The sequence below is a fragment of the Salvelinus namaycush genome, unplaced genomic scaffold, assembly GCF_016432855.1.
Source record: "Salvelinus namaycush isolate Seneca unplaced genomic scaffold, SaNama_1.0 Scaffold1700, whole genome shotgun sequence".
Lineage (NCBI taxonomy): Eukaryota > Metazoa > Chordata > Actinopteri > Salmoniformes > Salmonidae > Salvelinus > Salvelinus namaycush.
Window position 1 is genome coordinate 3,033 of NW_024058454.1, and position 15,449 is coordinate 18,481.

The following is a 15,449-nucleotide window of genomic DNA, read 5'->3' on the forward strand; positions in this document are numbered from 1 at the left end:
GCCAGTGGCATGTTAGTGACACATCAGTATCTCAATTTCTAGTCCAAATTACTAAATAACATTTCAAAGTGTGCAGACCCCCACAATCAACCTAATACCCAAAATAAACCATTTTGGACCATCCTAAATCAGTTACGGTAACGGTTGACCACCCCTCCCCCTCCCAGCACTCATTCTTCTGGTGTCTCTTTGTTTTCTTCTTAAGATAGCGTTGCAGTTCATCCTCACAATGGTACACATGGAACTCATGCCTGTCAATGTGGATGGCCCTTGATAATGTCCCGATTTCAATATCCCCAAGCAGACGAAACTCTCACCTGAGCCGCCGCCACCACCCTTTGTGGTCCATTCTGTCTTATCCGTTTTCCGGCCAGTCCACAAGCAGCATGAGATACGTTTGGAGGGGTTAAGGATCACACTGTTCTCGGTGGAATGATCCCTTCCATGCATCTAGATACCATCTGTGGTCACATTCACCATAACCTCGAGAGAGAGAGAGGACAGACCAGAACAACAGTTTAGGCTATTTCTGATTCAGGAAATCCAGAATAACCTTTCACTGTATGACAAATTATTACATTCCCAATATTCTTAATTCTAATTTCTAAGGCAAATATCAAAGAGAATCACAACTGTTCAAACCATTTCAATGTCAAAGAGAATCACAACTGTTTGCAAATTGGCTTATACTCCCCTATCATGTTGGCAACCTCATGGCAGAGTTACAGGGTCAGGGAGTCAGAGAACAGCAGACCCAATCTGGTGAGATTGTGTATTGAAGCCAACAACAACAGCAATACACTACTTACTAGCATTTACCAGCATTTACATATTATACTGAAATCTCACCCAGTGTCTCTAGCCTTTGAGTGATCAGGCCTCACCAGAAAGTCAGAGCAAAGGTCATTCAACACCATTAAGTGAGTGTTCTTTCCCCTTTCAGAGTAACATGAGTTATCAGTTTCCTTCAACTAGGACATCTTTCCAGTAGGAAATCCCTCTCAATCACTACTGCTAATACACATGGAGCACTCTCAAACAATGTTCTGCTTTTACCCCTATTGTAAGGTTGAGAAACATGCAAAACAAACATGATAACTTTCTCCTTATTGGAAGGCATTGTTTTCATTTTAGTCTAACAATGTTACTCTTAATAAAAGGATAAAGGATTCATTTACATTGGGTGTTCGTCTTAAGTGGAGAAATTCCATTACAAAAGTCATGCAGGAGAGTTTTTGGAAACCAAATTCCAAACTCCCGAAATGATTTGAAATGATGAATATGGGAGAAAATCAAAACCAAACTCACAAAGTTATCCAAACTATTATGTCAGTGTGACATCATAAACAAGTGATCTTGTGTCCCTGAGTCTGTTGTTGTTGGTTCTCTCTCCAGTGGCTGATAAAATCGCCTACCTGCTGGGCCTGAACTCAGCTGAGATGTTGAAGGCTCTGTGCTACCCCAGAGTGAAGGTCGGCAATGAGTATGTGGACCAAGGGACAGACTGTGGCTCAGGTAAGACTGCAAAACACAGCATCTACCAATTTCTGAGCACTGGAATTATTTTGGGGACGAGTGCATTGCTTTTTTAAAATAGTGATGTTGTTTATCCCAAGGTCTTATCACCTTATCACCAGACGACGGTCAATATCTCATGTATTATTTGAGGTATTATCATTGCAGGTTAATAACTCAGTCAGTGCTCTGGCCAAGTCCATCTATGAGAGGATGATTCTTGTGGATGGGTCATCCGTATCAATGAGATGTTGGACACCAAGAATCCAAGGCAGTTCTATATCGGTGTGCTTGACATTGCCGGGTTTGAGATCTTTGATGTGAGTATGAGACCAGAACAAGACAATTAGATGTGATTGAGATGGATTACAGTCTTGTATGATGAAATGATCCCTTTTAAAAACTCCATCAACAGTACAACAGCATGGAGCAGCTGTGCATCAACTTCACCAATGAGAAACTGCAACAGTTTTTCAACCACACCATGTTCGTCCTGGAGCAAGAGGAGTACAAAAAGGAGGGAATCGTCTGGGCCTTCATTGACTTCGGCATGGACTTGGCTGCCTGCATTGAGCTTATTGAGAAGGTAAGCTGTCTGTGAGGATTTTAATGGACCATTATAATGGACTGCAAAAGCAAAGATCATAGTGAGCCCTGTGTGAGATATTATCACAGTGGTACAACGTATCTGACTGTTGAGAACTCAATATGTTTCCTATTATGTTCCCCGAAATGAATGTAATCCGCAAATAGAATGTTTACTAAAGGAATGAATGTTATCCTAAACGGAAATATCACTAATTTGATATACATCTCTTTTCGTAAAGCCATTGGGCATCTTCTCCATCCTTGAAGAGGAGTGCATGTTCCCCAAGTCTTCAGACACTACCTTCAAGGACAAGCTGTACGCCCAGCATCTTGGTAAAACAAAGGCGTTTGAGAAGCCCAAGCCTGCCAAAGGCAAGGCAGAGGCCCACTTCTCCCTGGTGCACTACGCCGGCACTGTGGACTACAACATCACTGGCTGGCTGGAGAAGAACAAGGACCCTTTGAACGACTCAGTTTGTCAACTGTACGGGAAGTCAGGAGTCAAAATGTTGGCTGCCCTGTATCCCCCTCCCCCTCCTGAGGGTAAGACTAGCATCATGTCACAACATTTAATTAAATACTAGTTACAAGTCAGACCCAAATGTTCTTTGGTCTTTCAATGTATCACAATTTCTCAACTGTTTATTACTAGGTTGATTTACTCATAGACTTGGTTAATTTAATCATGCAGTAGGTCTTATTTAACACAATCTCATTGGCAGCATTTGCCTCTAGATACATGTGAAGTTAACTTTTACCGCCTCTCAACCCCGGATCCGGGATCACCCCCCACCCCCCCCCCCACACTGATTAGCATCGCTAGCATAGCGTCACAATTAAATAGTAGCATCTAAATATCATTAAATCACAAGTCCAAGACACCAAATGAAAGATACAGATCTTGTGAATAAAGCCACCATTTCAGATTTTTAAAATGTTTTACAGGGAAGACAAAATATGTAAATCTATTAGCTAACCACGTTAGCAAAAGACACCACTTTCCTAACTCCATCAGTTTCTTACTCCATCAGGTGCTATCACCAATTCGGCCAAATAAAGATATTGATAGCCACTAACCAAGAAAAAACCTCATCAGATGACAGTCTGATAACATATTTATTGTATAGGATAGGTTTTGTTAGAAAAATGTGCATATTTCAGGTATAAATCATAGTTTACAATTGCACCACCCATCACAACTCGACTAGAATAAATACACAGAGCAACGTGTATTACCTAATTACTAATCATAAAATATTTCTTAAAAAATACACAACTCACAGCAATGGAAAGACACAGATCTTGTGAATTCAGACAATATTTCAGATGTTCTAAGTGTTTTACAGCGAAAACACAATAAATCGTTATATTAGCATACCACATATGCAAACGTTACCCGACCATTGATTCAAGCCAAAGAGAGCGATATCGTTATCATCGCCAAAATATATTAATTTTTTCACTAACCTTCTCAGAATTCTTCCGATGACACTCCTGTAACATCATATTACAACATACATATAGAGTTTGTTCGAAAATGTGCATATTTAGCCACAAACAACCGTGGTTATACAATGACAATACTAGCAAAACTAGCCTGAAAATGTCGGACGCCATCTTTCACAGTGATCTTGTCTCATGGATAACTATTCATAAACTTGACTAAAAAAATATAAGTTGGACAGCTATCGAAAGACAAATTAGTTCTTAATGCAATCGCTGAATTACATTTCTAAAATTATCCTTACTGTGCAATACAGGGTTCGCCAAGCGAAGCTATACCAAACAAAATGGCGGAATATGCGTTTAAAATTTTCGACAGAACAACGATTTACCATCTTAAATATTTCTTACTATGAGGTGATCTTCCATCAGAATCTTGGGCAATGTATCCTTTCTTGGGTCTAATCTTCTTTGGTCGAAAGATGTCCTCTGTCCTGTCGAAATGCCCACTAACGTTCGACCGGGACCCCGAAACGTGCCCAAAGCTTCAAAGAGCATCACATAGAAATGCCTCAAAATCGCACTAAACGGATATAAATTGCTATAAAACGGTTTAAATTAACTACCTTATGATGTTTTTAACACCTATAACGAGTAAAAACATGACCGGCGCTATATTACTGGCTAAACCAAGGCTTGGAAAAAGCCCAGTCCAACGTCCTTCTTGCGTTGAGCGCAGGGTCCAAAAGAACGCTACTTCCGGTATTTGGTGATTTATAGAGGCACTGATTGCGCAATCGACTCCATTCAAATTGTCACCACTTACTGACATCTAGAGGAAGGCGTGGGCAGTGTTTGTATCCTCATAGGATTTACAGGGACTTTAAAACTGATCTGGAAACCAGAGGCCAAGATTTCTGAAATCTCACACACTGGGAGGAAAAGTGCTGTAGAATGAGTTCTGTTTCACTCAGAGACATAATTCAAACGGCTATAGAAACTAGAGAGTGTTTTCTATCCAATAATAACAATAATATGCATATTGTACGAGCAAGAATTGAGTACTAGGCAGTTTAATCTGTAGAGCAAATTATGCTAATGCAAAACAGCACCCCCTATAGTGGCAAGAAGTTAACCAGAGATTCTCTGGTTTATAATTAGTGTGCTTGCTGAAGACAAGACCACTCTAGATTTCTTACTCTTATTATTATTCTATTTATTCCACCCGCTCTAGGAAATGTACTTTTCTAGTTATCTTTTACTTTTCCCCATTTTAACAGATAAAGCCAAGAAAGGAGGCAAGAAGAAGGGTGGTTCCATGCAGACAGTGTCCTCCCAGTTCAGGGTGAGCTTTTGAAATGTGTATATTCAGTCCTTTAAAATGTGCATTGATTATCGTAAATTATTTCTGAGAAAATGGTTTGTAACCCTCTTACAGGAGAACTTACATAAGCTGATGACCAACTTGAGGAGCACTCATCCTCACTTTGTGCGCTGCCTGATCCCCAACGAGTCAAAGACTCCAGGTACAAGAATATCTTATCAGTACACTATCAGTGACTTTAACAATCCCAATCTTTAACCTGATTATGAGTATTAAAAGAGACTTGTTTTGTTTTACCAGGTCTGATGGAGAACTTCCTGGTTATCCACCAGCTCAGGTGTAATGGTGTACTGGAGGGTATCAGGATCTGCAGAAAGGGCTTCCCCAGCAGAATCATCTATGCTGACTTCAAACAAAGGTATACACACACAAACACAAATGCACAAAGGTTTTCCCAGCATCAGAATAGTCTTACCTTTTACGAAATATAACCAACATATTACAACTTGACATACTTTAAAAATGTCTCCTCATTCAGGTACAAAGTACTGAATGCCAGTGTCATCCCTGAGGGCCAGTTCATGGACAACAAGAAGGCTTCTGAGAAGCTGCTTGGGTCCATTGATGTGAATCACGAGGATTACAAGTTTGGACACACCAAGGTCAGTCAAATGCCCCCAGCAAAAGCTGACATCAAAACACAACTTGAATAATAATTTAAACCTGTACCATATAAAATCTCTCCAGTTGATCTATCCATCCTTTTGTTCTTTCTTATTCATTTAACTAATGGAAAAGGTGGAAAAACATTGTACTGTTTTTTTCTTCAGTCATTCATCACAAGTATAGACGAGAAACTAAACTCATTACCATGTGCATTGTGTTAGAGTGGTATGGCTGCAGTTATCTGTATCTGTGTACATTATTAATCTACAACTGTACAATAACTAACAACTTAGAAACAACCGATCCAATGGTATGTTTGTAACCGTTGCAAAGTTAATGTTGTTTAAATCAATCTAGTGGTGTTGTTCCCCTCTTTGATTCAACCCTTTCTATCTGTCACCATCTGTGGTTCCATTGACCATGTTAACCTGTGTCTCAGGTCTTCTTCAAAGCCGGTCTGCTGGGTGTCCTGGAGGAGATGAGAGATGAGAAGCTGGCCTCTCTAGTCGGCATGGTCCAGGCTCTCAGCCGTGGATTCCTCATGAGGAGAGAGTTTAGCAAGATGATGGAGAGGAGGTGAGGAATAGTAGACATCTTGGCAAAGCTTTCTGTCAACCACCTGTATCTAATGCATTATGATTACATACTGTATATGCTGTGAGTTGTTCAGAATGAGAAAGTACATCTTATAATGGTCTAACTAAAGCTTTTGGGTTCATTCATTTAGTCCAGAAATGGATGTAGCAACTAAGGATTCTAGCTTTATAGCTGCAGTTTGGGATTTGGCTGTTCAACTGTCATTTAAATGTGTGGTATTTACCTTTTAATTCTTGAAGAATATAAAATGCATCATGAGCTTAGCATAACCTGTCAGTCCTTGCATCTAGTCCGCTATCTGTGAATTTAGGAGGGGTTACATTTCCCTAACCCCTTTGCTCAGCTGTAAACAAACAGTGACAGGTGGTTCTGTTTTGTTGTTCATCTAATCACTCACCATGCCACTCCATCGTTTCTGTCGACCAGAGAATCAATTTACGCCATCCAGTACAACATCCGCTCATTCATGAATGTCAAAACCTGGCCATGGATGAAGTTGTACTTCAAGATCAAGCCCCTGCTGCAGAGCGCTGAGACTGAGAAGGAGCTGGCCAACATGAAGGAGAACTATGAGAAGATGAAGACAGACCTGGCCAAGGCTCTGTCCACGAAGAAGCAAATGGAGGAGAAGTTGGTGTCCCTGACGCAGGAGAAGAATGACCTGTCGCTCCAAGTCGCATCTGTGAGTGAACAACTACCCTCGTATGGGCACATTTACATACACATGAATACACACACATACACACACATATGAACACACTGTAAAGTATGTGGCTAACTCACACATTTTTATTGCCCATGTTATATATTGTATATATTTCATGAATGTCTATTGATTTGCTCTGAACTTTTTGACTAAAGTGTATATTTTGACACAAAAAATTAGGTCGCTGAATTTTTTCTCCTGTTCTGAAACCAGGAAGGAGAGAGTCTGAATGATGCTGAGGAAAGGTGTGAGGGGCTCATCAAGAGCAAGATCCAGCAGGAGGCCAAACTCAAAGAGACGACCGAGAGGCTGGAGGATGAGGAGGAGATCAATGCTGAGTTGACTGCCAAGAAGAGGAAGCTGGAGGATGAGTGCTCTGAACTGAAGAAGGACATTGATGACCTGGAGCTCACCCTGGCCAAAGTGGAGAAGGAGAAGCACGCCACTGAAAACAAGGTCTTGTGTCTTACCATAGACAGTCTAACCAAACAATAATCACCTCAAAACATAGCTTAACAGAAATGGAATTCACGTTGTACAATAGTAGAATTTCAGTTGCGTGGTACTCTCAACATTCATTGCATGTTCTGATCCCCCTCATTTATGTTTTCCACTCAGTACACTGGCATTGTTAACACTTCCATCTAGTGTTGAATCTATAGTACAGTAAATGTAGATGCAGTTCTAATCTTAATGAAATGAATGCAATATATAACAAACTAAATCTCCCCTTTATGGTGAAGTATAATTATGTTGTGGCCATTTACAGGTTAAAAACCTGACAGAGGAGATGGCGTCTATGGATGAGAGTGTTGCCAAGCTGACCAAGGAGAAGAAAGCCCTCCAAGAGGCCCACCAGCAGACACTGGATGACCTGCAGGCAGAGGAGGACAAAGTCAACACTCTGACCAAGGCCAAGACCAAGCTGGAACAGCAAGTGGACGACGTGAGTGGTTTGACATTTTGGCCATGATAGTATGTAAGATGATATTATCTTCAGTTGTTTAGATTTGAACAATATATGTATTTTTATCTTCTAGCTTGAGGGTTCTCTGGAGCAAGAGAAGAAGCTTCGTATGGACCTTGAGCGATCCAAGAGAAAGCTGGAGGGAGATCTGAAACTGGCCCAGGAGTCCATAATGGACCTGGAGAATGACAAGCAGCAAGCTGATGAGAAAATCAAGAAGTAAACACAAACCTATGACTACAGTATTAGCTGCTATAATGGTTGTTCTTGACAAATTCTTGTAATAAGGAATTAACACTTGAATGGTATTTTTAAAAGCAAAGTAAACGGTATGATTCTCTCCCTTTACACTATCAAACAAAAACTAACTCTGCAATCGGTGTATTTGTGTTTCTTAGGAAGGAGTTTGAGACCACCCAGCTCCTCAGCAAGGTTGAGGATGAGCAGTCTCTGGGAGCTCAGCTGCAGAAGAAGATCAAGGAACTCCAGGTACAGTACAGGATATAAGCTCCAGTACAGAAAAGCACAGACTTGAATCATTTCCTGAAAACATTGTTCTGGTAGCACACATTTCCCGGTGGCTTCTGATGGCTGAGTAGGTTGGAAGATGGTGGTTCTGAACATTGTGGTTTTGGTTCCTGCATGGGACACTGTCTACTGAATATATTAGTGTAACTGGCTTTTTATTAAACACATTTATGCAAAATATACATACTATTATTATTTTGTGAGGTTCAATTGTTTCAACTGTATTGTAGTGTTCATCCCCCCTGCTCCTGCCCCCTGTTCTAGGCCCGTATTGAGGAGCTGGAGGAGGAAATTGAGGCTGAGCGTGCTGCCAGGGCTAAGGTTGAGAAGCAGAGGGCCGATCTCTCCAGGGAACTTGAGGAGATCAGCGAGAGGCTGGAGGAGGCCGGAGGCGCCACTGCTGCTCAGATTGAGATGAACAAGAAGCGTGAGGCTGAGTTCCAGAAGCTGCGTCGTGATCTTGAAGAGTCCACCCTGCAGCATGAGGCCACAGCCGCCGCTCTGCGCAAGAAGCAGGCCGACAGTGTGGCTGAGCTCGGGGAGCAGATCGACAACCTGCAGCGCGTCAAGCAGAAGCTGGAGAAGGAGAAGAGCGAGTACAAGATGGAGATTGATGACCTCTCTAGCAACATGGAGGCCGTCGCCAAGGCTAAGGTGAGTAGTGATGTTTTGGTAAAGCAGTGTTGAGGAGGGTCAACTACATTACCATTCAAGTGAACTGACGTTGACAGGAGTCACATATATAAAGTAATGATGGAAAATGTTTCACTAACAGGGCAATCTGGAGAAGATGTGCCGTACTCTTGAGGACCAGCTGAGTGAGCTCAAGACTAAGAATGATGAGAATGTTCGCCAGGTCAACGACATCAGTGGACAGAGAGCCAGACTCCTGACAGAAAATGGTACCTTCAACAATGAACAACAAGCCAATGCTTTCCTTCAGAAAACACAATAACGTGTTGGGGGCTGTATCCACATAATTTATACTGTAATATTCCCCACCTAACATTGCCCTACGATACCTCAAAATAAATGTTCAATCTTAGAGAACAGAGACCCTATTAACAAGATGTCCCTCTGTCCCTGCAGGTGAGTTTGGCCGCCAGCTGGAGGAGAAGGAAGCCCTGGTGTCTCAACTGACCAGAGGAAAACAGGCCTTCACCCAGCAGGTGGAGGAGCTGAAGAGGGCGATTGAGGAGGAGGTCAAGGTAAGGGACCCAAAATGGACTCCACGTCCACAGAGTTTAGAGCTATATCTTCATATAGACGGTGACTACGCCACCCTCTGAGACTTCTACTGTCTCTCAACCCTCAGAGAATTCTACTGTCTCTCCACCCTCAGAGACTTTTTCCCATAATTTGTTTGAGCATCTCGCTAATCATTATTTGTCTTTCTCTTTCTTTCTCACAGGCTAAAAACGCACTGGCCCACGGTGTCCAGTCTGCCCGCCATGACTGTGACCTCCTGAGGGAGCAGTTTGAGGAGGAGCAGGAGGCCAAGGCAGAGCTGCAACGTGGCATGTCCAAGGCCAACAGTGAGGTGGCTCAGTGGAGGACTAAGTATGAAACTGATGCCATCCAGCGTACAGAGGAGCTGGAGGAGGCCAAGTGAGTCGCACACAACAGAAAAACTCAGATATGGTGTGGATGGTGAGGGTGGTAGGGGGCTCTGAGAAAATGTTACATCAATATGTATTGTTTATCAAAATAAAATAAATACACCATTAAACCACCCTCTGTTGTCCAACAGGAAGAAGCTGGCCCAGCGTCTGCAGGATGCTGAGGAGACCATTGAGGCGACCAACTCCAAGTGCGCCTCCCTGGAGAAGACCAAGCAGAGGCTGCAGGGAGAGGTGGAGGACCTCATGATTGATGTTGAGAGAGCCAACGCATTGGCCGCCAACCTCGACAAGAAGCAGAGGAACTTTGACAAGGTGAAAATGAATAAACCTATATTTTTTATCAATTGTATAATTATTTCTCATTTCTAATTTAAAAACTCTTCATCTATGACTTCTAATTAAAATTCCATGGATTCTCCTAGGTTCTGGCAGAGTGGAAGCAGAAGTATGAGGAGGGCCAGGCTGAGCTGGAAGGAGCTCAGAAGGAGGCTCGCTCTATGAGCACTGAACTCTTCAAGATGAAGAACTCCTACGAGGAGGCTCTGGATCATCTGGAGACTCTGAAGAGAGAGAACAAGAACCTGCAACGTGAGCATTTGGCAGCAGTTCTATTTGGCTCATGTTTGACTAGTGTTTTGAAAATGGAGGGAACTGTAATCATCAACATTAATTTTACAACATTTCAGAATTGTCACATACAGTATAATTTGTAAATATTTTACTTGTAGTTGTTATTCCTTTGAACATTCCAATAAGTGGTCGGCGATTAGATTTGCAAGATCCTATGAAGTGCTGTTAATTAATTAACTGTTAATATGATTTCATGTCAAATTCAGCACACTGGAATATCCACTGAAAATCTCCCAAGTGTAAACTGCTCCTGTGTGTGTGTGTGCAGAGGAGATCTCTGACCTGACTGAGCAGATCGGAGAGACTGGCAAGAGCATCCATGAGCTGGAGAAGGCTAAGAAGACCGTGGAGACAGAGAAGTCTGAGATCCAGACCGCTCTGGAGGAGGCTGAGGTACAAACTACAGCTGTTTGATGGGGAAAGCAGTGTTACACTAGCCAACGCCAGCTACAGTCCAATGATCCTTGTATTGGAGTTTGTTGTAGTCATACATATTTAATTCCTACATACAAATGTATTGAACATGATTTTTCTGACTGCTTCTGTTTGTCCAGGGAACACTGGAGCACGAGGAATCCAAGATTCTGCGTGTGCAGCTGGAGCTGAACCAGATCAAGGGTGAGGTGGACAGGAAGATCGCTGAGAAGGATGAGGAGATGGAGCAGATCAAGAGGAACAGCCAGAGGGTGGTTGACTCCATGCAGAGCACCCTGGACTCTGAGGTCAGGAGCAGGAATGATGCCCAGAGGGTGAAGAAGAAGATGGAGGGAGACCTGAACGAGATGGAGATCCAGCTGAGCCACTCCAACAGGCAGGCCGCTGAGGCCCAGAAACAGTTGAGGAACGTCCAGGGACAGCTCAAGGTAAAGGGACTGGGACATCAGGCTCAAAAACCTGAACATAGCTAGGGATTTGTTTGTGAATCTGTAGAAAAGAATTGAACAGAGGAATTGAATAGAGTGGACAATGCACTGTAGAAAGTTAGGGATACTGGGTAAATTCTTCCCAATTAACATTTATATCACCCATCCTATCACCCCTATTTCCACAAGTCCTAATGAATGTATGTCCTTGTGAACCACAGGATGCCCAATTGCACCTTGACGATGCCGTCCGTGTCGCAGAGGACATGAAGGAGCAGGCAGCCATGGTGGAGCGTAGAAATGGTCTGATGGTGGCTGAGATCGAGGAGCTGAGAGTTGCTCTGGAGCAGACAGAGAGAGGCCGCAAAGTGGCTGAGACTGAGCTGGTAGACGCCAGCGAGCGTGTTGGACTGCTGCACTCCCAAGTATGGGTCAAAGCCATTTCCAACCAAGCATACTGTTTAAACACACCTTGAATTCAACAATGCATGCATTGAGAGTTTAATAATTTCATCCTTGTAAATTCTCTTTAGAGCTAAACAAATCGTCTTGTTTCCTCCTTCAGAACACCAGCCTTCTGAACACCAAGAAGAAGCTGGAGACTGACCTGGTGCAGGTGCAGGGAGAGGTGGACGACATCGTCCAGGAGGCCAGGAATGCAGAAGAGAAGGCCAAGAAGGCAATCACTGACGTGAGTCCTTGAATTACATCATCTTGATTTGTACCTAAGGGCCAATGGTAGCTGGGCTGGTTAAGAACAACAAAGATCTCAGAGGGAACGTTATGATTTTTGCCAATTGGTGCATTAATTAAACAAACTACTTTTCCAGGCGGCCATGATGGCTGAGGAGCTGAAGAAGGAGCAGGACACCAGTTCTCACCTGGAGAGGATGAAGAAGAACCTGGAGATCACAGTCAAGGACCTGCAGCACCGCCTGGATGAGGCTGAGAATCTGGCCATGAAGGGAGGCAAGAAGCAGCTCCAGAAACTGGAGTCCAGGGTGAGTTACCAGCAGGGTGGATTTGGGGTTGGATTAAAAAACAGTTTGCTGGAAATGTATTTGATCATGTAAAATACACTGGAGCATTTTGTAATTACTTTTTCTCTCATTAACCCACCTTAATCAGGAGTTTCCAAATGTCTTTGCATCAGGGACCCCTTCATAATATCATAACACAACTCTTACATTAGAGTGCGATATAAAAAGCATCCACGCAGTTTTACTATGACTTCAGCAGTGCATGGTCGGACTAATCAAGTCTTGGCCGCTGGAAAAGAACATTTGAAAGTCCGCTCTCTTGGCATCAGAGGGAATATTTTCCCGTTTTAAAGCATAAATTACAGTGCAATTATGTTCAAAACGAAAACATTGAAAATATGTCACACTTATGTTGTGGACTTGAGAAGAATTGGAGCCAAGACCTTCAAATAAAGTAAAGATATAAAACTGTATTTATCTAGTTGTTTCATTTAGGCTTGTAAAGTTCTTCTAAACTGCAATTTAAGTTAATAGATTCAATAATAATAATAATGATAATAATAATAATACAAATGTCTGATACATAAACACACATTGATCTAATTCATCTCATAGTAATATTTTATTTACATCTAGTCACGTGTTTCATTTCTCTCTCTCTCTAGATCGCAAGCTACATGTCTTATTTACTCTGCTGCAAAAGGGCCGTTACTAGGGAAGCTAGTGTTGCTATGCGGGGCTACCAGCTAGAAGGCTAACGACTAAATTAGCTTGTAGGCTACAGGATTTTCATAAGTTCATAAAAACATGAAAACATAACATCTTAACAAACATTACTCTCTAGAATATGGTGCTTTTCCACTCGCTTACCTTAAAAATAAAGACATAAAAATGTATTTATGTCGGTGCTTCTGTCTTGCTGTCGCAAACTCATTACATTCAAACAGGCCAGTGGCAGCCTCTGTTGGTCATACTGGTACTGCAACATGCACTGCTAAATGCACGACAAAATCGGTCAAATAAAAAAAAGAGTCCTATATATTATAACTACAAGAAGAATTGACCTTTAAAATGTATAATTGTCAGAATAATGTGCCGACCAATATCCCTGTGAGCCTCCCATGCCCATGTTGTACATCTAAGGGTTTAGAACATAAACAGTGGATTAATAATATTACATTGTATTGTATTGGACCTTCTAATCTTGTTCCACAGATCCTTGGTAGTTTAAATCTGTTGTTGCTAGCAATATTCATGAACAAATTTAAGGGTAAATTCCACTTTGGGAACCACTTGGAAAAGTACATAATGAAAAGACAACAATTGTGCCTCCTTGACTGGGTAGAAGACTATACCTCTGTTTTACAAAGATTTGTTTCACCACCTCAAACAAATGCCTAAATGTATTTGTTCCACAAAGGTGCGTGAGCTCGAAACTGAGGTGGAGGCAGAGCAGAGAAGAGGTGTAGACGCGGTCAAGGGAGTCCGGAAGTATGAGCGCAGAGTCAAGGAGCTCACTTACCAGGTAAGAGAAAGTGCATTCTTTATACACTTGACACTAACACAGACAGGTTTGTGTATAAAACTATACTGACAATGATTTTATCTTCTCCCACAGACTGAGGAGGATAAGAAGAACGTTAACAGACTTCAGGACCTGGTAGATAAGCTGCAGATGAAAGTGAAGGCCTACAAGAGGAATTCTGAGGAAGCAGTAAGTCACATACTGAGTCAAATACTCTGAATGCAGAAATTCAAAAAAATAAAATGTTTATCCCTAGTAAACATTACAATACTTAATATCCATACAATGTAGTTTGAAGTAAGTGTTGCTACAGCACACCAGTCAACAACGACAATTGATAGTGCAAGTAATTGCTGATGAAATTGTACACATTTCTGAGTGCCTCCTATGTGTTACCAACTTAAAGAAGAGAGTTTGAATATTAATTAGCTGGTCTAGTGATTGTGCTGGAGGCAGCGGTTTGATCCCCCGTTCTGGCACTCACTTTCTCTGCTCTATCATTTATCTCCCTGTATACATTGTTATCCTAAATCTGTCTTTTTTGTATTTAAAAAAAATATACCTTTAAAAACAGAATATTAATTTGCTACATGAAGCTTCAAACTTTAAATGCTGATGTTCTGCTCTCCCTCTCTTCTCCTCACCCAGGAGGAAGCAGCCAATAGCCATATGTCTAAGTTCAGGAAGGTTCAGCATGAGCTGGAGGAGGCTGAGGAGCGTGCTGACATCGCTGAGACTCAGGTCAACAAGCTCAGAGCCAAGACACGTGACTCTGGAAAGGTACAGAACTGCTGCTAAACCTATCCCTGACTCATGTTCAGATATGACCACATCAACACCACCTATGAGTCAGTCTTCTCAGAGGTCAACACAGACCTTTTACACTCAACTGTATTTAAGATCACCACATCAGCACATTTCAGGAAGGGCAAAAAAAGAAAGGTTAATTCTGTTGGTACTTCAAAATTGAAAATCCAAGCTGAGCACTGAGCACTAAATGCTTGATATATTATATTCTATCCATATATTTATCATGTTCATTATTATTACTGATCCATTATATTCTATCAATATATTTATCATGTTCATTATTATTACTGATACATTATATTATTTATGTCTTCTTACAGGGAAAAGAAGTTGCTGAATAAACAAGACCAAAGTATTGAAGATCAAAGTCTTACCATTTTCCTGTGTTGCATAAAATATGATTTTCAGGGTGAAATGTTGAGCATTGATTAAAAACATGTAGATCTACATACACTTCCTTTGTGACTGTGGACTTATTACTCAGCAAACAGATTTTTAATACCCCATAAAATAGTGTACTTTAAATAATGGAGCAATTTGGGATTCCCAAAACAACAAAGCAGACACCCCAGCAAAGCGGTAACTTTTATTGGTAAACATCTGAGGGATGAGACTAGGGAAATGTAACCACTATCAAATTCTCAGACTGAGCTATGGATGTAAGGACTGACCATCCATAACATAA

The 15,449-nt window shown here is 41.7% G+C and overlaps 1 protein-coding gene across 1 annotated transcript; it reads left to right on the forward strand.

Moving 5' to 3' along the window:
- Positions 1–713: 713 nt before the first annotated feature.
- On the forward strand, positions 714–15,218 carry LOC120037335 (myosin heavy chain, fast skeletal muscle-like). Its single transcript, XM_038983489.1, has 30 exons — positions 714–762; positions 1,396–1,515; positions 1,726–1,835; positions 1,931–2,101; positions 2,343–2,646; positions 4,827–4,891; positions 4,985–5,072; positions 5,171–5,288; positions 5,409–5,532; positions 5,976–6,112; positions 6,560–6,815; positions 7,053–7,295; positions 7,609–7,785; positions 7,880–8,025; positions 8,205–8,295; positions 8,599–8,988; positions 9,110–9,236; positions 9,424–9,542; positions 9,746–9,942; positions 10,085–10,268; positions 10,379–10,544; positions 10,855–10,979; positions 11,141–11,449; positions 11,671–11,874; positions 12,015–12,140; positions 12,280–12,450; positions 13,850–13,954; positions 14,048–14,143; positions 14,603–14,734; positions 15,085–15,218. Exons 1-30 carry the CDS (start codon positions 714–716, stop codon positions 15,103–15,105), a joined length of 4,671 nt encoding a protein of 1,556 aa, XP_038839417.1. The 3' UTR covers positions 15,106–15,218.
- Positions 15,219–15,449: the final 231 nt, after the last annotated feature.

What these genes read in the sequence shown, in the direction of transcription:
- LOC120037335 (XM_038983489.1), top strand. Translation starts at nt 714, where the DNA reads ATGGCAGAGTTACAGGGTCAGGGAGTCAGAGAACAGCAGACCCAATCT. An exon ending in ACAAGTTTGGACACACCAAG is followed by an intron (nt 5,533 to 5,975) that starts GTCAGTCAAATG and finishes CCTGTGTCTCAG; the next exon opens with GTCTTCTTCAAAGCCGGTCT. An exon ending in AGACACGTGACTCTGGAAAG is followed by an intron (nt 14,735 to 15,084) that starts GTACAGAACTGC and finishes GTCTTCTTACAG; the next exon opens with GGAAAAGAAGTTGCTGAATA.